The 24,184-nt window shown below is 38.8% G+C and overlaps 1 protein-coding gene across 4 annotated transcripts in view; it reads left to right on the forward strand.

Moving 5' to 3' along the window:
* Positions 1 to 24,184, forward strand: part of LRRC56 (leucine rich repeat containing 56) — a 52,830-nt gene that overhangs the window by 26,908 nt on the left and 1,738 nt on the right. For 2 of the 4 annotated variants that reach the window (XM_060769531.2, XM_060769552.2), the window contains 9 exons: positions 183 to 243; positions 7,012 to 7,108; positions 8,277 to 8,480; positions 14,518 to 14,695; positions 15,209 to 15,400; positions 16,100 to 16,164; positions 18,706 to 18,836; positions 20,335 to 20,534; positions 22,858 to 23,212. In XM_060769531.2, coding sequence (XP_060625514.2) covers positions 183 to 243; positions 7,012 to 7,108; positions 8,277 to 8,480; positions 14,518 to 14,695; positions 15,209 to 15,400; positions 16,100 to 16,164; positions 18,706 to 18,836; positions 20,335 to 20,534; positions 22,858 to 23,212 — 1,483 coding nt within the window. The remainder of the gene's footprint in view (positions 1 to 182; positions 244 to 7,011; positions 7,109 to 8,276; positions 8,481 to 14,517; positions 14,696 to 15,208; positions 15,401 to 16,099; positions 16,165 to 18,705; positions 18,837 to 20,334; positions 20,535 to 22,857; positions 23,213 to 24,184) is intronic. The other 2 variants (XM_060769542.2, XM_060769561.2) reach the window with 2 other exon arrangements.

Genomic DNA, 24,184 nt, shown 5'->3' on the forward strand with positions numbered 1-24,184 from the left:
TTAAGTGAATGGGACTTGTTGGAACATTAATTCAAGTCCCATTGGTTCAGTGGTCTCACTGTCATTTGGGATGAACACCTGTTTTCCCCCTGTATGTCTTCAAGGATGGTGTGTGTGTATATGTAATGTAGAGACTACTGTATTTATCTGGATATTTTTGTGTTTTTCTCCTGATCTTACAGGTACTTATCTCCCTAATCTAAAACATCTGAAACTGAACCATAGTAAGATTACATCTGTGAGGTAAGGACACATAACATGAAAAGAAAAGTTCAGAGAGCTTTTTCACTCTCCTGTTTCACAATGCCACCTTGCAAATACATCTTTATATCTTTATAACCCAGTGAGACTGAAGTAGGTCTTTATCTTGCCTATGCTGAGAAAGCTCTGTTGAGCCCTTCAGTTTTGTTGTAGATATGACAAGTAGAAAAACACTTTAAAAGGTGAAATTCATGTTCTGTGATCTGTAAAGGTACAGGAAGCCGATGGCAATATTATTCCTTCCAGGAAGATCATAATGTGTACTAATCTGTTGTTGTTGTTGGGTTCTTTTTGGTACAAAGAATCTTGTAACACTGTCAAGATACAGATAGGGAAAATAATAGAAAGGGGTGTGTGTGAAAATGTGCTTTAGGGGAAAAGTGGGGAGGGGAGAAGAGCAACAAAAACAAAAACCCCTGCCTCTATTAGGGACCCCATGAAAAAGATAGTGAGGAGAGGAAGAGGCAAGACCTTCTCACCCCATTCTCCTCCCTTACCCAACTGGAGAAAGGCAGCCTTCCCTCCTTCCTCACCTTTTTCCCAGCTCGGCAGATCGGATGTTGTGCATGGTTTGGGGGCAAGTTTATTTTAAAATCGGTAGGGTTTGGGATCAAGGGGGGGGGGGTGGAAACTGACGATGGGTAGTTTTAGATGCCTCAAAAGAAGGGTCCATGCATCTGTAAGTCATATTTTGCTCATTTTTGATCTAGAGGTCAGAAGCCTTGTTTTTTGCTGGCTAACATAGAACTATATTCACAGTGTATGATAAAAATTACCTTACATTCTACCTTACTTTATTTTATAAGGCTTTTACTCTGTTGCTTCCATCTATCTCTTTTCAGCCAAGTAATCTCAGATTTATGACGTAATAATTGAAGTAGAAACATGGAACATTCTTTGAAGAGGGCAGGTTAAAAAACTATATTTTCTTCTCTCATGATGGCATATGTTGCTTATCTTTTTAATGATTCTGGCAAAAAAGGCTATATATCAAAGCTAATGGGGTATTTGTTCTAGTCTGGCTAACAGCCACAATTTTTAATCTAATTGCTTCTGCTTTCTAATTTCAGGGATGAGTAAAGGGATATATGGGAAAATATAGATAATTTTTTTCTGTTCCATTAGACTTTTGTAGTTAATTCTTTGGGCATATAGAGTAGACGCCATTTGTTGAATGACTTATCATTTCTAGAGTAAAGAAATACAGTATTTTGTTGTTTTAGTGGAAATGTCTGGGGAAGTCAGTAGCAGAGAAGGTAGCCTTTAGGTTCCATGTAGACTGGGACCAGTTAAAATATCAGTTGCTTCATGGGGTTAAAGATCAATAGTCAGGTGAAAAAAATGTGTGTGTTTTGTTTTGTAAAAAAGAAGTTGCATTTTTTTCATATATATTTACATGGAAAGAAATAGCACTCCCAGAGGAAAATCATGCGATGCTTCTGGGAAATATTTTTTTCTTTTTTGATTGATAACCTTTCAGTACGTGATTAAGAGTTAAGTGCATTTTCTATGGCTAATAGTTATCTTCTTCTTCTTTTTTTTTTTTTTTTGCTAATTTAAAAGACAGGCTCAGGTAAACATACTATGTATTTGTTGCAGGCATGGCTTTGGCACACTAGGAAGAGCATGTTTTATATTTTATGTAACAGATTGTTTTGCTTTCAAAAATTGAGAGTAGGAGATGAGAATCTATGCATGTTAAAGTCAATTCCAGTGTAATTCTTTGTTTAATTTGAAATATGTCCCATTGATTGTGATTTGTACCTACAAGGGAATAAGTTCCATAAAAATTAATGGGGTTTGCTTTTGAACAGAGAAGAGCTATATGTAAACTGACTAGTGATACATTGAACCCAGGTTCTTGAGAGCAACCCACTTTGTAAAAAATTACTGTATCCTGGTACTTTTAAGTTCCTGGTGAAATTTTTTATTCTTGTTGAGGCAGAGGTAAATTTTGGGTGTTGCTTGATTTAGTAGTACTGTATAAGCCTAGAGGCATTCAAAATATTGTTTTCTTCACACTATTGAAGATTGTAGTCTTTGTATAAAAGCATTATTTTGTGTCTTCTACATGACATGCAGTCCAGTTCTTAGTATGTCGATTTGAAGAAAAGTCAGTTATGATATGGGCAAAAGGACTGACTTCCTGGAAAGTAGGCCTTTCACTCTAATTTATGTCTGCCTTTCATTCCCAATTAAATAGCTAATTAAGCCTGGCTTCGTAAACTGTCTCTTGTCATTTTGCTAACCTTTTCACGTGTTTGTCTGCATCGGTGTCTGGGAGAAAATGTTGGTCTTCACCATGTTAATGATGAAATTAAAAATTGCCACAATGTTTCCAGCTATTGAAAAGAGTTTTTGAAAAGCAAATGTAACAATGGTTTCCCTTTGGCAGGAATATTTAATTTCTTAGTTCAGCATCCTTTTACTGTGTATACAGTGTGTATTGAATTTCTCAAAAAAAAAAAAAAGACCTGGTTCTCTTGGCACTATATAAATAAGATATATAACTTCATATCACATATCTTGGAGTGCAGTGACTGAAGACAATGCACTTTCTACTTTTTCCTGCTGTTGAAGACTAGTGCTGTCAATGTCTTGAGCAGGGGTCCTCAAACCCGTTAAGCAGAGGGCCAGTTCACTGTCCCCCAGACTGTTGAGGGGCCGGACTATAGTTTGAAAATACACACAAATGAATTTCTGTGCACATTGCACATATCTTATTTGTAGTGCAAAAAAACCAACAACACCATTTTTAAAAAATGAACAATTTTAACCAACATAAACTTAGTAGTATTTCAAACGTGGGCCTACTTTTGGTTGCTGAAACAGTCAAGTTAATTAGGGTTGTTGTTGTTGTTGTTGTTGTTATTGTTGTGTGCCTTCAAGTTGTTTCAGATTTAGGGTGACCCTAATTCTAAAGCTCAGGATGGGGGATGGGTAAATGACTTTGGAGGGTGGCAACTGGCCTGCAAGCCTTTGTTTGGGGACCCCTGGTCTTGACAGTCCAAAAGTATGGTAGACAGAGAGATGGCTTTCATTGGACCTAGTATTGCATCTTCAGATGATCTGATGGTGGTAAAGCAAGTGGAGTATATATACTTGTGGAATCTCTAGGGTGGGGAAAAATAACCAATGTTTATTAACCAAGCATGAGGGTACAAATAGCAAGCCTGATTTGCAGGTGTTTGAGTGGGATCCATCCATTAGCATGTGAAAAGATGACATAGTCAATAGTGAGGGCATCTGCCTAGAAGTAGCCAGGAAGTGGAAGCAAAATAGTCCAACATGAAATACAGGAGGCCTCCATGTAATGTCCATGATCTGGCATAATTTTCAGTTTCCCTACTGTGCAATGTGAATGTTACCCATGTTCACATCCTTTCTTTTTGCCTCCAATATTTAGAGATATGGTGAGTTAGGGATTTTAATTTCATGTTGTGAGCCTCTCATTTTCTGTTACAGCTACAATATAATGAACAGTTTTGTCCAACTGAAAACAGATTTCTCATATCTAATGAGTTTGAAATGTACCTCTAATATCATGCTCCAAGATAATGAAAGAAGTAAGTGATTGATGGAATCAGAAATAAGAAGGGAACAATTATCATCTTCTCCTGGGTAATGTAAAGAGTTGCATGTTGGGAAATAATAGTGTAATTAGGCAGCTACCTGGAGAATTGCCCATCCTTACCAGTCTCTGTGGGTAACAGGCTCTTCATCCAGAAATGGATTAAAAAATAATCTTCTACAAGAACAATAATTTCTGTGAATTTATGTTGGCCTATTGTTTGACACTTGTCTTACAACAAGAAAGTAACAGTTGTATAAAAGAAAATTTAGTGTTGGAAGTCACTAAATTTGGCAAATTGCAAAACTGTGGAAAATGTTGCAGGCCCTCTTTCTTGTAAGGTTATGGCTTGATAATGTTTATCTTCTTGTTGCGTGAAAAAATGTTATTGACCAGAAGAGAATAAAGGAAAATGGCATTGTATTAATCTGGTCACCATTTCTTCTCTGTGTTTCACATCTGACTTCAAGACATGGGACACCAATAAATCAACTGGACATTGGGAGTAGTACCTTTTTACATAGTGATTTATAAGTGGAAGGGAGACCCCATTGTCTGAACTTGATTTAAATTTGGTTTGAGGAGGATGTGGAGGACTAAAATAACTGAGTGTATTAATTGAGCCTATTTATGAGGGGAGAGTGTTGTGCATTGCAAATGAATTTAAAATCACACACACACACCTATTTCGCTTATTTGCAGATTTGAAAATGTCACCTAAAGGATTTTACAGTCTCAAAATTAATTATACAGTCCTTTTGATAAGTTGATATTTCTCCATGAATCATGTATTTACTTTGTATTGTTCTCTTTATTGAACTTATTGTAACAAGAAGTTACAAGTCTTAGTGCACATCCCAATTTGTTTCTTATTTAGCTATGTGCACATTAATCTTCCATTCTCCATGTTCATTAAACAGTTACACCATCTGTCATAATCCAAATAAAAGTATTGGTTTCAGTTAACAAACCCATGTCCTTTTCTGTGATATTACATTATTGTCCACATTCACAAATGTCATGATGCATGCATTTCTATCTTTTTGAAGTGCTTGTACCCCGAGATAGACTATTTTGGCATCTTGATCAGCTTATATAAAAGGAAGACATCCTTTATATAAAAACCACCTGCCAGTCCTAAAAGGGACAAGCTTTCTGCTTCACAAACAAGGAATATTCTTATTAGTACACCAGAAGACCTTGCAGAGCTACACACCCATGACTTGCAAAATCAAAACTATCACCCTCAAATGCTCCAAAGCATACTTTGCCCACCCATGGTATAGCAGAAGGCTGTGTGCACAGTCATCAACCAGATGTGTATTTCCTGAGCATAAGATCTGCTTCCTCATGGAACTGCAGAGTTGGTGAATGGGATTGGCTGAGTCAAATGAGCCCTTTAATTCAATGTTTTGCCAATTTTGGCATAGTTATAATGCAATATCTCTGGACTCTGAAGTATCAGAAATACAGTAATGCACACATTCAGAAGCCTAAGACTGAACTGTTTCGAAGAAGGCCAGGACCAACTATTATACCTGGAGTATACCTGTTCTTTATTTTCTTCCTACATCGATCTTGCACAGATGCCTCCTTACAGACCAAAGAATATGGCAGATCATGGAGGCCTCCTGTATTTCATGCTGGGCTGTTTCGAACACCATGCTTCCACATCTTCTCATGTTCCAAGTAACCTGAATTGGAAAGAATCAGGCTTCTGGACACTTCAAGTGGAATTACAGGAGGCCCCACCTTAATGGAAACAATCTGGTCTTTATGGTGTTTTTGGTGCTGTTGCAACCAGTCAGAGAAAGAGATGGCTTAGATCCTCAGCCTTATTGAATTGTGTGGGGCCTCTTCCAGTGTATAGGAGTAGAGTAGGAACCATGGATATTAATTTGTGTTTGGATGGAGAGTGTGGACTTCGTCCTAAAGTGCTCCATTTCTTGGCAGCAGAGTTCACAAATTGCAATAAGGTTTGCAGGTTGGGTTGCCATTTCCCCTTCTGTTTTGATCTGACATCTGGAATCATTTAGCTTTGTACTGGTGAAGTCAAAGAGAGTCTTCTCAATGAATTTGGCTGAATTTGACTTACTTAGAGTAGATCTTCTTGAATGTCTTGCTGTCACAATTTTCAAAATCTCAATTAGTGCTATACCACATTGCTTTCTCCCAGGTTTTCAGTAATTATCACCAACTTTGATAATTGATTTCCATTAGTGCCTTCTATGGAAGAGAGATTCTGTAAAGTATATTAGAATATTGAATTTTGGGAAGTTAATAATACAGAATTTACTCTAAGGCACACATTTGTTTTAGGATGAAGCCCTGAACACCTTTACTGGAGAGTTAGTGCCATTGAATATAGAAGGAATTAAATCTTACTAAATATATGCATAGGATTATGTTGTTAATCACTTGTAAGTTTCTATGACTGCATCTCCATAAAACTCTTATTACTTGGAAAAAATGTTACATTTAAAATGACTGAGTGGAGATTGGGTTCATGTTCAGTATGGCAGTATAAAATGATTTATGGCAAGCTTTTAACTATGAATTAATTTAAATTAAACTGGAATTGCAGAATGTCCAGCTTGGAGGGTGGATACCTCTGGGTTCACAAGAGTTTTCCAGTTAATTAATTAATATCAGATTGCACACTAACTGTTTTGTCATTGTACATAGCATTGCAAGTTAATGAGATATAATACTTGTTTTAATGTAAGGAGCATCAACAGGGCTGGTGAATGTTGCAGATAGATTGTGCCCTTACTAATTATCTGTGTATGTCATGCATTTGTTCATGTGTGTGCTGTGAACATCTTTTACTTTGGATCCCTGGAAAAATTATGAGGATTAATTGCTTTGACCTTATTGCCTAAAACCCAATGAAACTAAGACATATTCAGAGATTTTGACTGTTTCTGCATTCCTGGATTTTCAAGCTTTGTTCTCTTTCATTTGTTAAGATAGAAATATATATTTTTTGGAATTTTGCACATGTTCTGTCATCAGCTTTTGAATCTGACTAAGATGGAAATTGGAATTAAAAATGTGCTTATAGGAGTTGAAGTGTAGTTTACATCAGTTTCTGATTTTATACATTGATCACTTGTTTGAAATCAGATGAGGAATGGATGAATCTCTGATCTTCAAGGTCCCAAATTTTGTTCCCTTAGGGATCTTGGAACAGCTCTGACTCATCTCAAAGTCCTGTGGATGGCTTGCTGTAGGCTTCCAGATTTAGATGGGATCTCTTCCTGTTGCTCTTTGAAGGTGAGGCCGTTCGTGATTTGACACAATTTTGTTGACATATCTCAGCTTCTTTATGTTGATTATTGTTATTATGTTTATGTTTATTTATACCCCACTTTTTAGCTCCACAAGAAGACTCAAAGCAGCTTACATTAAAAGCATTTCAATGCAATTTAAAGTGTACAGATATACAAACATTAAAACAGAATTAAATATCAATGACATTAAAGAAATCACAGTTAAAAAATTCATGAATACATATTCAAAGCTAAAAATCACAGCACCTCCAGACTTGATCTTATAAACCTTCTCCTTTAGAACCTGTCTGAATAAAAAGGTTTTAGCCTGCTGCCAGAGGGACAGCAGGGTGGGGCCCATTCTGGCTTCCCTGGGAAAAGGGGCGTTCTAGAGGCAAGGAGCAACCACCAAGAAGGCCTGCTCTCTTGTTCCCACCAACCGATCTTGAGATGTAGGTGGAACCAAGAGAATGGCCTCTCCTGAAGATCTCAGGGCCCAAGCAAACTTATACGAGGAGATGTTGGCAGCCAAATAGCCTGGACCTCCGAAGGGAACTGGGCGCTGAGTTCAGACTCAGTATTTATGTATATGTGTTTTCTTCTAAAAGGTTTAACATATAGTCTCCTTCAGAAAACATTGTCATGCATCATAGGTGAAGGAGACTTCCATCATAAGCTCTTATGTATTCTGTTTGCAGACTTTGATTCTTGAGAATTTAAGATTATTTGAGATGTAAAAATAAATTCCTGTGAGCCAGTGCAATGTAGTGGTCTGACTGCTGGACTTCAGGAAACCAGGATTCAAATCCTTGCTGAGCCATAGAAATATACTCAGGTTACACTCTCTCTGCCTTGCAGGACTGGCAAACTTGTCCTGAATAATCTTACCAAGAAAATCCTACAGCAGGGTCACCATAAGTGATTGGAAGGCACCAAATAATAACAGCAACTGAAAGAATAAACAAATATCCTCTAAATATCTAATAAATCTTGCCAAGAATACCTTATGGTAGAATTTTCATAAGTCTGAGCCAATTTAAAGCCACATCATAATAATTATATACAAGTATACAGACAGGAAGACATTAGTTCGGTGTTTTCATTAAAAGTGCAGTACATAGTTAAATCTTAAAAATTTATACATTGCTTCTGATTTTTCTTTTTCTTTTTAGGAACTCTACATAGCCTACAACAACATTGTTGACCTAAGTCAAGTGAGCCTGCTGGAACATCTTGAGGTTCTAGACCTTGAAGGAAACAACATTGAAGATCTCAGTCAGATTCAGTATCTGGGGCTCTGTGCAAAATTGTCTACTCTTACACTGGAGGGAAATCTTATATGCTTGAAACCTAGTCCCCAATCTCCAGAGGTGTGTGTATATATTGTAGATTTATCTTAATTTACCTTTAAACATAAAATGAAATTGTTTTGTGACTTAGTACTATATAGTTTGTCACATGGAAGTTCACCCAGGGCTAAATTTAGAATGAGTTATTTCAAATGAATGTGTTACATTACATGCTTGTCACAGATGGCATGTAATTTGCCATATAATTTTTTCTGGGGAAGGAAAGGTAGCATGTTACATTAAAGCTGTGTGAGTAGTACAGGTATATCTCAGTTAATGAAGTGGATATGTTTTTGGGCTTTAGTTCTTTAACAGAAACTTTGGTACCAGGAGCAGAAATAACCTGGAAATAATAGGGATAAAATCCTATACCACAAAAAAGAAGAACAACTCAACATGTTTCAGCAAACTTGTTTTTCAAAATGAGCAGCATGCACACATGAAATGCAGTAGCTACATCAGGTAACCTTTGCATAAATAAACAAAAACATTTTGAATCTTCTGGAGACCCTTTTAAAGCTTTGTATAACATACATATAAGGATTTTTTTTCTTTCATTGACCCCCACTTTTGTTATAACTCCCATTTTGATGGCCCAAAATACTAGGGATACTTCATGAAGCAGTCTTAGCCGTTTTCCTCTTTTCTCTGTTTGTTGTTCATTGATGCTCAGTGAGAGATCCTAGAGGCGGCTGCTCTTTACTCTGCCCATTGTAGGGAATGTGATTAAATAAAGTAAAATCCCTTTCTTTCCTAGCTTGGTCTTTATTTATTACACATTTTACTGCAGATATGCTTCTGTAACAGAACTGCAAATGTCTGCCTTTTCCAGCTCTCTTCACCCTTTTCCATTGCTGATGCTATTAAAAAGCTTTCAGCTGCTTTGTCAGAGCCTTGTTAACGGAGATATACCTGCAGTTATTTTAGTTACTGATGTGTGAATTGGTTTTTCTATACCTCTGAACAGAAACATAGAATGAGAGGTGAAAGGGACTTCATGGCCATCTAATCCAGCTCCATGCCATGCAGAAATACACAGCTAAAGAGACCTTTCCCTGCTCAGAACATTACAGTTTCTTACTTCTGTGGCTCCAGTCCAAAATAATACTTTTTAGAAAGACAGTGCATGCCACATCAGGCAGTGATAGCCACACATCCAGCTATGTTACGCTGTCTCTTTCTGAAGCATTGTTTTGAAATTGAAATCAGAAATAATCCTGTGGAATCTTGGCATTTACAATTTAGAGGGCTGTCCATGGAATTTTCAGCCAGAGAGCTCTAGTACCTTCCTGAACTAAAACCTCTAGCATGCCATAGAATGCAGCCACAGTAATTAAAGTGGGTAGCATGAAAAGACATAAAAAGCAAAGTCTCACACATCTGGATACATTTGACCTTCACTGCTATATAGGGGTGGCTGCACCTACCTTTGCTAGTGAAGAGAGGGTAAAGCTGATATAATAAAGTATTTTATTTATTGTAGGTATTAGAGGCAGTATAAAATATATTACCATCAACATTACATTAGAGAGATGGAGAGATAGATAAACATGACTGATACAGCGGGTTCAAAAGTGTGGTTAAGGCCTTTGTAAACAAAATGTTTTTTCGGTCTAAGATTATATGCTTCCTATTTTCCTTTAACATGGAGAAAGCATACATTTAATTTATAGACATTGCCTTAACAAATAAATGCATTGCTTCTGACTGGCTATTTGAAGGTTTGGTTTTTGTTTTTTTTTTAAAAAGAAAAGAAAAGAAATAATATTACATATACTGCTTCAAATAAATTGGGCTGTATGCTACATTGGGCTGTATGCTTGTTCACTGTAATTTGATTTTCAGATGAGCTCATATCTTCCTGAAATCTAAACCAAAAAACCAACAACATCATGATACATTTGGTGATCCCATTTGCAAGCTGTTGTTTCTGTTGCACTATGTATATGTGTAATTTGATGCACCACTCATATCAGAAAATCATTACAGACTGGAAACCTATAGCTTTTGCATTTTGTAAAGTACATGCACTATGTGAACCGATGACTGTGTCCACTAATGTAAATATTCACTTATCTTTTTGTGGGAACAATATGGATTGAAAGTTAGCTACTCTGATGTTATATAGATGCCCAGGACCAGAAAAGTGACCATTTGAAGTATAGTATATTTTTTAAAAGGTATGCTACTGCTACTTCCACCTTTGCTGGAATTGTATGGAGCTAAGACCTATATGTTGAGCATAGGGGTAGTACTGCATCTGTCAAGAGAGCTTGTGGTGCAGAGGTTGTTCCGAGCAGCATTTTATTTGAAATCCTCGTCTCCTAAGCCGACCACCCCCTTGGGGCATTTTGTCTGAACCTTATCTGATCATACAGCTGCCTCATTATGCTATTTGGTCATTTCTCCCAGATAAGATGAGCCATTAGCAAAGAACTCTGAGCCCCTCCCCTCTTGAATGGATAGAAGAGGAGGCTTCATAAAGCCATCTCTTTTTCATTTGATTTATGTGTGGAGATCAGTGCACAGCCAATCAACACAGTATTCACAGAATGAGGGACTCATCTAGTGGCATGATTAACACAACAACAATGGCTTCTCATCTGTTGCAACCTTCTTCCACCTTCACAGCCCTCATAACATGTAATATATTATTCTCCACCTGTTCCACCATTGATGACATCGAATTGTGCGGCATCTGGTTCCTCCCCTGCGGCCCTGCTGCTCAGGGAGACCTCCTTGGGAGCACATGACTCCAACGGTTTCACCCACAGATTCATTGAAAAACACAAGCCCCAGACCAGGTGACAATCCATCAAGGAGTACCAGTACAGTCCAAATACAACCAAATTCTCTCTGGCTTTCCTGCCAAGGTTCTTATTCCTGTTAGATTTGGGGCCAAATAGAAAAGGAGCCACCATACAATCATTTAGTTCGCTTAGGAAATAGGAGCTCTGTAAATAAGTAAATAAGTAAATTTGGATTAGAAGGAAATGAAAGAAGAATTCTTTCACACCTTTAAAATTACTAGATTTGTTTTAGTGTTGCTTTTCACTGACTACAGCCTACTATGCATTGTCGAAGGCTTTCATGGCTGGAATCACTAGGTTCTTGTAGGTTTTTTTCGGGCTATCGGGCCATGTTCTAGAGGCATTTCTCCTGACGTTTTGCCTGCATCTATGGCAAGCATCTTCAGAGGTAGTGAGGTCTGTTGGAAATAGGAAAATGGTGTTGGGGTTCAGCCTGAGTTTGAACTTGAACCTGATTCTCTGTTTGTTCCTCCTGATGCTAATGAAAGTATATTTACTGATGCTAATGGAAATGTACCTTTTGATGCCAATGCTCCTGAAATTAGTGAGGAAGAAACTGCTGTAGGTTTGGAAAATGCCAATGTTCCTGAGGAAGGAACTTCTGTAGATTTGGAAAATGAAAGTACCAGTGTTCATGAGAATGTTTCAGAGAGAGACCTTGAACTTTCCCTCCCTTCTGCACTTGTTAACTGTAATGACAACAGAAGGGGCCAAATTTGGGAAGATAGAAGTAAATCACTCAGTTTGCGTTGATCCTCCCGAATTCAAGAATTAAAAACATTGGCTTCAAAAAAGAAGGGCGGTTCACGGAACCAATTCTTGAGTTTTAATTGCCTTACGCCGGGCTGACTGTCTCAGTTCAGGCATCGTTTCAGAATTGATGAAGACCTTGGCAGTTCTCCCGGTTCCCTGGCCATAGATTGGGAAGATTTCTAGGATATCAAGTACGGTTAGTGGATTGCTAACAGGTTCCAGTATTTCACAGTGAGGCTTTTGGTTTTGCTTTGTCCATTTAAATTCATGTTTGCTGATTTTGCTGTGGCTTTTGACTTGCATTTTTCCTTTATTTTGTAACCATTTTTCTTCAATAAAAAAAGGATTGTTTTTCACAGCCAAGTGTGGTGGATAGTTATCTTAGGGCCTCGTTCCCTGCTCTGGATTGCAACAAATGGGTTTATATATCTGTGGAATGACTGGGGTGGGGCAAAGAGCTCTCTGCTGAAGCTAGGTGTGAATGTTTCAGCTGACCACCTTCATTAGCATTTGAAGGCTTGGCTGAGCCTGGGAAAATGTTCTATTGAGAGGTGTTAATATGTGCCTGGTTGTTTCCTCTCTGCTGTTTTGCTGTAGTAATTTTAGAGTTTTTTTAATACTGGTAGCCAGATTTTGTTCATTTTCATGGTCTCCTCCTTTCTGTTGAAATTGTCCACATGCTTGTGGATTTCAATGGCTTCTCTGTGTAGTTTGATATGGTGGTTGTTTGAGTGGTCCAGAATTTCTGTGTTCTCAAATAATATGCTGTGTCCAGGCTGGTTCATCAGGTGCTCTGCTATGGCTGACTTCTCTGGTTGAAGTAGTCTGCAGTGCCTTTCATGTAACTTTTGTATTGCACCTTTAAACTTGCCTAGTGTGGAGTGTTAACTACCTTGAGACCCCACAGGGAAAAAAGCGGGGCATAAGGATAAGAAGAAGCAATGCCCTTTCACTGTTGTATCTGATTAGGAAGCTAAAACTTTTGCTAAACTACTGCAAATCATCAAGGCCTTTATGGGTAGACCCCACTGTACCATATGCTTGATTCTACTCTAAGTAGGCTGATGAGTGCATGAAGAACATAATCCAGTTTGGTGATGGGGAGGAAGGGTTCTATAGGATTTGACAATAGCCTAAATTTGAGGAAAGGGGAGGGAGAGAAAAGAAGAGCTAGGGCCCTTCCACACAGCCCTATACCCTAGAACAGGGGTCCTCAAACTTTTTAAACAGAGGGCCAGGTCACAGTTCCTCAAACTGTCGGAGGGCCGGATTACAATTTGAAAAAAAAAATGAATGAATTCCGGTACACACTGCACATATCTTATTTGTAGTGCAAAAGCCACTTTAAAACAATACAATTATTAAAATGAAGAACAATTTTAACAACTATAAATTTATTAGTATTTCAATGGGAAGTGTGGGTCTGCTTTTGACAGATGAGATAGGATTGTTGTTGTTGTTGTTATTGTGTGCTTTTGAGTCATTACAGACTTAGGTTGACCCTGAGCGAGGGCCGGGTAAATGACCTTGGAGGGCCGCATCAGGCCCCCGGGCCTTAGTTTGAGGACCCCTGCCCTAGAATATCAAGGCAGAAAATCCCACATTATCTGCGTGTGGACTCAGATAACCCAGTTCAAAGCAGATGTGGGATTTTCTGCCTTGATATTCTGGGATATAGGGCTGTGTGGAAGAGTCCTGAGATGTAAGTACGTGTATACCAGGGAGGTGGATAACATCAGTGTCCTCTAGAGCATCACAGTCCTCTAGAGCAGAGGTGCCAAATTCATTCTCATCAAGGGCCACATCAGCTTTATGATGGCCTTCAAAGGACCATTGAATCCATGGATACAGAGATTTAACTATAATCTTTTTTACGTAGTGTCAGTGCTCTTAGGTTTTTACCCAATTTGAGTCTCCAGATGTTATTGAACAATAACTCCTATCACTTTTTATTATCTCTCATGTGGACTGGGAATAATAGGAATTGCAATTCTGAGAACATGTTAATGCTAGGTATCCTATCCACAAGCTTTATATCTAAATCCAAATCCCACTAACTAAACAGAACAAACTGCAGCCTTCTGGATGCTACTGTACCACAACTCCCATCAGCTGTAGTCATGATGTCTAATGGTGAGGAAAATTAGGCAAGAAGCTAGAATGAATCCGATGGGGGTTGAATGTTTGCAATGTCTGTGACAAAAATGTACTGGGCTCTTCTGTTTTGCTCATCTTGAGCACACAAAAAATACTCAGAAAAAGATGTTACAATGAGCCTCTCTAGCTCCTCCAGTACAATTCTGTGGTATGCTTCTGGGCCAAGTATAATAAAAATATAAGGTTCATTATTATCCACATTTTCAGGTATCTACAGGAGTTATGACTAACTTGTTTTCATTTTTATAACACTGCCTCGTGTTCTTTTGCCTGCCCATTTCTCAGATCCCCACTCCCTTTAAACGTGTTTAAAATGATGTTTTCTCTCCCCCCCCCCCCCCCAGGTCCCAGATTACAACTACAGAGCTGAAGTGAAAAAACTCATTCCTCATTTAAAATGTTTGGATGAAATACCAGCAGATCAAACAGATTTACCTTCCCCATGCAAGATGAATGAGGAATGGTTCTTTGTCAAGACATCAATCAAAGAAGGAAATTTACTTGATCAGGCTTCTGAGTCTGGTATGCTAATACATTTTGTAAAGTGCATTTTTACTAATGGTAAAAAAGTTAGTTTTCAATACCACATATGCATTGGTTAATAGTACATATTTGTGTGTCAGGTTTTGTTATCAGTTAGCTTGTACTTGTTAACTGGGTAGAAATGAGGAGATTATGAGATAGCAGTCACCATCAAAGGTGAGGTCATTGTGTGCTTTTGTTATTGAGATATGCAGAGCTTATGCAGTCCTAGTGGAGCCTTTTGTTTTGCTTTTGCCGTGATTCCTTCCATACTGTCAACCGCTTTATGAAAAAACAGGATTTAGGGCTATGTTGTAATGGCTTACACTAGTGGTTCTCAACCTGTTGGTCCCCAGGTGTTTTGGCTTACAACCCCCAGAAATCTCAGCCAATTTACCAGCTGTTAGGATTTCTGGAAGTTGAAGGCCAAAACATCTGGGGACGCATAGGTTGAGAACCACTGGCTTGCACCACCTGATTCGAATAATCTCTCTTTTCTTCCCCATGGCTTAGATTCAGAATCTATACCAAGTTGGCTCTGTTCTTCTGTGAAGCTTCCTGTAACACAGTTCCCTATAGCTTCCAGACCTCAGACTGGACAAAGACCTCCCACTGCCCATTTACTTTTTGGTTGTAGCACTCTTCTAGAGCCGACTGTTTGTGAGGAAGGCCTGCCTGAAGATGATTCCAGTGATTTGACTCATGGTAATGGAACAACTTGTGCTTTTCTTATCCTTCTCCTCTCTTCCCAAGCTGTCTTTGAAAGAATGTGAGTAAACACAAAGTGATGTAGGAATTTTCTCACATAAATGTTCTTGAATGGCATATTCACCCATGATCCCTTCTTGCAGATGTACTGCATGCACATTTCTGTATTCCTAATTTTCTAGATATTTATCTATAAAAAAGAACATGTACAAGGAGTAAAACGTATGGCTCAAATTGTATTAAGTTATTGGTTAGATGATGCTGTCTTTCAAATGGTCAGTCTCCTGTGTTGTTTGTGGTTTATGCTCATCTCTTGCTGGACAGAAAATCAAAGTGCTACATTATATTGATTCACATTGTAAAGGCAGGTTGAATGTCATAGTACCTTCAGCTGAGAGAAGTGAGAGGTGCTTGGATACTTCATCTATCTGTACAATCTCTGCCTCAGATCACCACTGCATGTGTTTTGGGGGTAGTTCCTGACCCACTAGAAAAATTGTGTTTGTTTAAAGTTTTCTCCTTTCTACCAAAAGAGGTACACAGAACAACACAGGAATATCCATTACTTTATTTTCCTAAATGTATTCCTCCTTTTAAATATGGGAAACTTATCACAAGCGAACTAGACGTATTTATATACAGAGTCTGCACAATGGTTAACTGGAGCAAACCCTTCTTTTTTTTCTTTTTGGCCAGGTATCAACAGAGTCATATGTGGGAACCCCATCAAAGCTCTTCACGCACGAAGACAAAAGCTGGGAGTAAGCTTTCATTCCTACATGCTTTTATTTTCTTCTTTGGCAAACCAGAGTGACATGAATTAGAATTGCATAGTTTTTATCTGTAGAGCACCATGGTCATTGTCATAAGAAATATATTCTGGAGATGTTCAAGTGTATGTGTGCAGATGCAGGGAGTTGTATAGATTTTGCCATTTCTTGGTGGGATATTAAGAGTATGAGGATAATGAGAACTGGCAGATGTCTATAAATGTGTGTGTGCATCTCATTGGAAACAGGACCCTGGGAAAAGTATTCAGATTAAAGCTGATTCTGTTTGCAGTAGCTGTAGCTCCCATTATTTTCAATGCAATGAATTCGAAGATTAAGAAAGGAGAGAGCATTCCAATTGTACATCCGGCATTGTGTTCATTGGGAGCAAGGGATTTTCTCCCCTACATATCCATGCATGTGCACCTCCTCTCTTGATGTCCCTGTCTCTAAATGCTTTCCTTTATGTCAGTGGTTCTCAACCTTGGTAATGCTGGGACCCCTTAATACAGTTCCTCATGTTGTGGTGACCCCCAACCATAAAATTATTTTCATTGTTACTTCATAGATGTAATTTTGCTACTGTTATGAATCGTAATGTAAATATCCGATATGCAGGATGTATTTTCATTCACTGGACCAAATTTGGCACAAATACCCAATATGCCCAAATTTGGATATTAGTGGGGTTGGGGGAGGGACTGGTTTTATCATTTGAGAGTTGTACTTGCTGGGATTTATAGTTCATCTACAATCAAAGAGCATTCTGATCTCCATCAATGATTGAACTGAACCAATCTTGGCACACAGGACTCCCATGACCAACATAAAGCACTATCAGGGTTTGGTGGACATGGATCTTGAGTTTGGGAGTTGTAGTTCACCTACATCTGTGGACTCAAACAATGATGGATCAGGACCAAATTTGGCACAAATACTCAATATGCCCAAATGTGAACACTAGTGGAGTTTGGGGAAAATAGACCTTGGCATTTGGGAGTTGTAGTTGCTGGGATTTATAGTTCACCTACAATCAAAGAGCATTCTGAACCCCACCAACAATAGAATTGGACCTAACTTTCCACACATAACCCAGATGACCAAGAGAAAATACTGTTTTTTCTGATGGTCTTTGGCGACCCCTCAGACACCCTCTCACGACCCCCCCAGGGGTCCCGACCCCCAGGTTGAGAAACACTGCTTTATGTTATCATGTAGAAGTGAATGGTTCCATCCACTTTTATGGAAAAATACAACATACTTTGGAACACTTTTGGAAGAAAATTGTATGCCCTTATTAGCTATCTACTTCTGACATCCTCTAACGGATGATTAGTGTGCATGTTCATGTGCATTAATTAATGCATTGCATCCTAGGTATACTAATTCTAGATTACCTGTACCCTAGAGATGTCTGGAAAAAGCAGTTGATTTTTCTTTCCACAGCCTCAAGATATTCAGATTCTTCTTCACTGTAATGATAGAAAACCATGTAATTTTCTGAAGAAAAGTTCAGAGCTTCCCCCAATTAGCACTGTTTTCGAAAGAAGACAGAAAAGTAGGAAAACCCGATCACCACCGAAAAGAAAAAAGAGAGATTCCAAAACGAAAAATGCGAAGAAAAAAGAAAAAGAAAAAAAATCAAAAGTCTAAAAATTTGCGAAAAAATGCAAAAACATTTTTTTAAAAAAAGAAATAAACCACACGAACAAAAAAAACACAAACAGTCCTAAAATAACTTCCACTCCAGCCTCAGGATCTTCTTTAAGTACTTCTTTATCTAAATTTATGTATTCTTAGCCTCTAATATTCTTCTATTTTTTTCATAGTCATAAAAAAGTGTCCAATCCGTCCTTTTTACCGATTTTCCGGTGTTTTTCCTCATCAAAAAAGTTAATTCATCCATGTCTTTTATTTCTTTAACCTTATCTAACCACTCATCTATAATGGGAGTTTGTTCTTTTTTCCAATGTCTAGCAAAACTAATCCTAGCTGCTGTTGTAATGTATGTTAGTAATTTGTCTTCATTTTCTTCAAGTTGTAATTCCAGGTCTGTGAAGCCTAATAAGTAATATTCTGGCTTCTTTTTGAACCTCCTTGCATTATTATCTGCATTATTTCTTGGACATGGTGGGTTTCAGGAGGAACCACCCTATCAGGGGAAAAGAGTCTCATTTTCCCCAGAACCATATGAAAGCTGATGGTTGGTTGGAAGAGAGGTACACATGTAGGTGATGTTTCTCTATCAACTGTCTGAGTAAGGATCGGTAAAGGGAAAGACACTACTGATTTACATCCATGAGACAAGCAATAGATGAGACTGAGAACTGAAGTCTTCTGGCTGTGCTTCAGTATGTCAATTCATGCCCTGATCTCAACTCTCTGTAGCTTGGTAGTACAAAATGCTCTGGGCATAATAGGATCTCTTTTATAAATAAGAGAAGGATGTGAACTAAATTAATTTTTTTAAAAAAGATGTCAAGTTTTTAGTAAATGTCAGGTGCCTCTGACACAATTCTACTCGTGTTGTAGCCTACGGTAGCAGACCTGATCCAGCCACCACATCCTTTATCTGAACACAGCCAAATCTCTGAAGAGACGGATTGCATGAATGGGGAAGACCTCTCTGCTGAGCTAGAAGCCTCAGGAAAGCATCCTTACCAGTAAGAGGTCCAGTTTAATGATTAAATCAGTTAGTAATTTCTCAAGTGAGCTTGTCAAGGTAAAACAGCTAATGATTTTGATTTCACTGAATAGAACTAACATATAGTAACAAATTAGCTTCCACCCTCTCTCTTTCTAGAATATCTCTAAGAGACATTAGGGAGCAGGGGAGGATTTGTATGTTTCCCCAGGTTTTGGTGATGAGAGAGGGGCATGTTGGGATTGCATTCATCTCCATCCAAAGCATGCACTAATCTTAAAATGTGAGTGTAAAAGTTGTGGAAACTCCCATGCATCACCAGACCAACCTCAAAGAGCCACATGCTTTGTGGAGTTTACTCTAACTTATTGTATAAATAAAATGCTGGTTCAGCTTTCTGCCTGTTTCCGGTGATATCAAGTAAGTATGTTATGCAATTACCTCTTGTGATCAAACCCCCCTCTAAGCCAGGTTACCTCACTTGTAGATGGCACAATTTATAACTTTATAGTTTGAAAAATAAAATTAGTGCGAACAAATAATTCCTGAAGGGCACATTGTTGTCACTTCAGCTCATATTCACTGCTTTCAGTCATCCTCACTTTTGCTGTACAGTAACATAGGGAACTTGGCTTCCAGCAGAGAAACACCACTCTGGAAGGAATGCTGTGCGTGAAGTTCCTCCTAAATGGCATCAATATTTTTTCAGGGGTTTTATCCCCAGATCCTCACTTTAAGATGAAAGTGCAATATGTGAATTTAGGAGCTTCAAGTGTGCATTGTCCTTGCATCATATCTGCATGATGGGATTTCAAACAGAGAGGTATAAATATTTATAGTCAAACCATCCACAACTTGAAAATATTCCAAAATGTTTACTTTGCCATTTTCATGCAAGGGATATCATTTTACTTTGCCATTGTATATAATGTGTCTTGATCTTCCATGGATTTTGGTATCCATGGGGATGATCCTGGTCCCAAACCCCAGCAGATACCAAGGGCCCACTGTGTATCTAAACTGCCTTTTCACTGTTGCTTCCAAAACAGTATGAATTATAAAATGAAAAATCTTAAAACCAGATGCTAAAGACAAGTACAGAGCTAAACAATATATTAGACCTAATTTCTCAAAGCAAAATAAAACAGAATAATTGATTCCTGTTAACTATAATGCCACGCGTGAGAGTGCCAAGTGAGCAACTCACAGAGGAGAGTCCCAAACGTAGTCCCAAAGCTTTTCATTGCACTCCCTGTATGTGTCCTTTATTTCCAAGAAAGACATGTTGGAAGCCATCTTAAAACGGAGATGTTAAACTTGTGGTCCTCCAAATGTTTGGGCCTCCAACTCCCAAGAGCGCTTGCCAGCTTGTCCAATGGCAAGGGATTCTGGGAGAAATCCAAAATATCCAGAGGGCCTCAAGTTTGACACTGCTGTCTTAAAGTGCTGTAACATTTAGATTCTGCTAGAATTGAGGCAGGATGAACATCTAATTAAACAACTTAAATCTCTGACAGACATCTGCAAGCTTTCCAAAGAGAGAAGTCACCACAAATACTAAAAATAACACACAGTGAAGAGGAGAAAGAGGAGGGAGAACAAGACTGCAACTTCAATGACAGCACTAAAGAAGATAAGAAAGAAACCATTAAGGACATCATGGAAATCACATCATCCAATTCCTCCTCTCAGTCCCTTCGTTCTCATTCGTCAACAGGTAGACTTAACAATGCTTGCCTGGATGATATGTGTGCCATTACCACCCACTTGCAAACTTTTATGTAACAGTGACAGAAGCTCATTTAAAATGCAACAACCACTTTGGGGAGCAAAGAGCTTTTCTTCCCAGAAACAGAAATAGTGTTTTTTTGAGAGAGCTGACAGGCATCTAATCATTCTAAAGTGACATTTGATATGACACTTACGACCGACATTAACTAAAAGAAAGCTAGGGAAATGAACCTCAGGAAACCCAGAGGACCTATTGCTACACTGTCAGTTGACCTGACCCTTTGGAACATAGCCACACAGATATCTTATGTAGTTCCAAATGCAGAGAAGCATTTGACTCAGTTGCTGCTAGAAATACAGCAAGGAGAAGCTATTAAACAGACATTTCTGAGGCAAAATCTCTTATAATACAATGGCAAATCCAGCGGTCCTTAGGGTCCATAAGACAATGCATAACAGACAGAAACAGATTTTAATATATATATATATATAAATGCTCTGCGCATAATGAGTACCTTAAAAACAAAAGAACCGATGAACGAAATCACACCAAATTTGGCAACAAAACATCTCACAACACAAGGAGTGACCATCACTCAAAAAATTATGATTTGTCATTTGGGAGTTGTAGTTGCTGGGATTTATAATTCACCTACAATCAAAGAGCATTCTGAACTCCATCAACGATGGAACTGAACCAAACTTGGCACACAGAACTCCCATGACCCACAGAAAATATTGGTAGGGTTTGGTGGGCATTGACCTTGACTTTGGGAGTTGTAGTTCACCTACATCCAGAAAGTACTGTGGACTCAAATAATGATGAATATGGACCAAACTTGGCACAAGCACTCGATACATCCAAATATGAACACAGCTGGAGTTTAGGGGAAATAGATCTTGACATTTGGGAGTTGTAGTCACTGGGATTCACAGTACACCTACTATCAAAGAGCATTCTGACCCCTATGAACGACAGAATCGGGGCAAACTTCCCACACAGAACCCCTTAAAGAAGGACAATTATATGTTGCATGTTCCAGGGTGGGCAAACCAAACACACTCCACGTTAACACTGACAAAGAAACCACAAGAAATACTGTTTACCCACAAGCATAAAGAAATTACATATATTAGAAACAGATCAACAGACTGGGCCACAGCAATGCGTGGCAGGGGACAGCTAGTAAAGTTATATAATAAACTAAAACCGACTCTTAACTACCAGCATCAAAACCCTCACGCAACAGTTTTAAAACACAAAAGGTCATATGAGGGATATGGTCAATAACCTCAAATGAATATCCAGATTATATGATCACTTTGACCAGGGACCACTCTCCAACATTAGTACCAAAAGAGTTATGAATCAGTTTTGGTCAACTTTGGTTTGGTTATTTAGGGTGCTGCTTCAGAAAATTGCATTGGACAGACCACATCAGCTCATGTTTCTGATACAGAACATATGCCATCCAGTAGTCACCATTTGCTTGACCACAGAAAACCGTAGTATTTAATAATCTAGAGCTGACATGGTCTTTCCAATGCAATTTTCTGAATCAGCACTCCAAATAACCTCAGGGACAGATCTAAAAATGGAGACACCAAGGCACTGCTGCTTCCAGGCACCACATGGCACAGCTCCGCTCAGCGGGAGGGAGGGAGGAGGTGGAGAAGCAGCAGTCAGGAGGCTTGTTGTTGCACCTTTTGTGGGTAGTCAGCCTTTCCCCTCTCAACATCCCCATTGCCTTGGTGCTATAAGAGGATTTTGCAAGACCAATTGCTCTTGTTGCAACAGCGTAGTAACGGTGAGGCCGTTGACCATATTTTAGTTTTTGGGGACCACAGACCACAAGTTGGGAACCATTGGTTTAAAGTGCTCTGGGAGTCAGACTTAAAAGTATCCTTATTAAACAGAATGTGGGCCAAAATATGGCTCCCAAACTATTTTGATTGGTTTCAGTTTATATTCTGGAAAACACATTCAGATGTATTAAAGACATGCTTTAGAAGGCTATTTCAGATTTTTAGAATTAAAGATGCAGTATGCAGCACTTGTTGGAAGGGCTGTAGTCCTAGGTGCACCTACTGGCATATGTGGTAGGACTGCCCAGTTCTCAGTTCCTTTTGCAGTTTGATTATTCAAGAACTTTCCTCTATATTGAAGATGCCAGTTGTGAAAAATATTTATTTATTTACATCACTTATATCCTGCCCTTCTCAACTCCAAAGGGGACTCTGGACAGCCTTACAAATAGTGATTGTCATACTCTGCTTTTAAACTGGTGTGCTTTCTTTTTTTATTTCAGATTCATCTGATGTCCCAGAAAATGCAGTACCCACCATTGTAAAGCATACCCTCACACCCTCTCCTCCAAAATGTCCCTCCCCTGCATCTATACGGAGTATAAAAGGTGGACTTGTCGGAGCCAGACACCTGAAGGTACCCCACTCAAAAAAGGCAGCTCAGCTAAAGCCACAGTCTCCGTCACTTATGAACAGGAATGCAGTGCATCATGTAGTGGAGAAGATTGGTGTGCTGAATCTCCATAGAGGAACTGATACCTCCTGTAATGTTGTTAGACAGAGGTGTAGTAAGACTTGTGGCACTGGCAGCAATAGTCCCAGCTCAGGAGCAGTAGAAGTGGGAACAACAAACAACAGGTTTGTCTACTTAGTGTTTTGCCAGATTGCGAAACCATATAGAAACAAATCTTCATTGGAGAAAAGCTGGTTCATCACTATAACCCGGACTGAGTTAGGCATGATAAAATAGGCTTAAGCTTATCTAACTCTCTGTCAGCCTGTGGCCAAAATATATTGATCTTAAACTTACTTTAGTTGCCCTTTCATCTTGGGTGATGTTGCCCTTGTAAAACAGTTCTAAGAACCTTCACAGACAATTTGTATCTAAGATTAGCTGCTTTCCAGCACATTTCCATCACATCTCTCCCCTTCATATAGTACATATTGATTATCTGTTTGTCTGATTTTCAGATGGAAAAGAAATGTCCCCAGAGTAGCTTGTATCAGTCAATATTTTAAAATAGTGCTGTGGTTGATGCAGGACAAGATCCAAGCCTAGCTCTCAGATTGGCCGTTTAAAAAGACAGAACCTGTAATCTTTTCCCCTTTAGAAGGGAAAGTGGGGGGATGAAGACCAATTTGATATTGTCAGAATGAAGTGGTGAGCTGTAAGTCAGCCGTTAGATCCACTATAGGCCAGGTTGGTTTTCCCTTGTTGGGTTTACTACTTGGAGAGGAGTGCTGATATCCAGTGGCTCCGAGTCCTCTAGACTGAGGTGGAGAAAATACTGACCACTTACATCGGGGTTCCCAAAATAAGGCCCATAGGCCAGATGCAACCATCCAAGGTCACTGACCTGCCCCCTTCTCTGCTCTAAACCTTAGACTTAGGGTCTCCCTAAGTCTCAAATAACTCAAAGGCACACAACAACAACCGTCCTAATTATTATTTATTTATTTATTTATTTATTTACTTTGCTTATATACTGCTGTATCTCAAGCCCGAAGGCGACTCACAGCGGTTCACAAACAGTAAAAACAGTAGAAACAGCAGTGGTTCCATACAACATATAACAATTGACTTAACACATTATCCATAAATTACCAATA

This window comes from Anolis sagrei, chromosome 1 (assembly GCF_037176765.1).
Source record: "Anolis sagrei isolate rAnoSag1 chromosome 1, rAnoSag1.mat, whole genome shotgun sequence".
Taxonomy (NCBI): Eukaryota; Metazoa; Chordata; class Lepidosauria; order Squamata; family Dactyloidae; genus Anolis; species Anolis sagrei.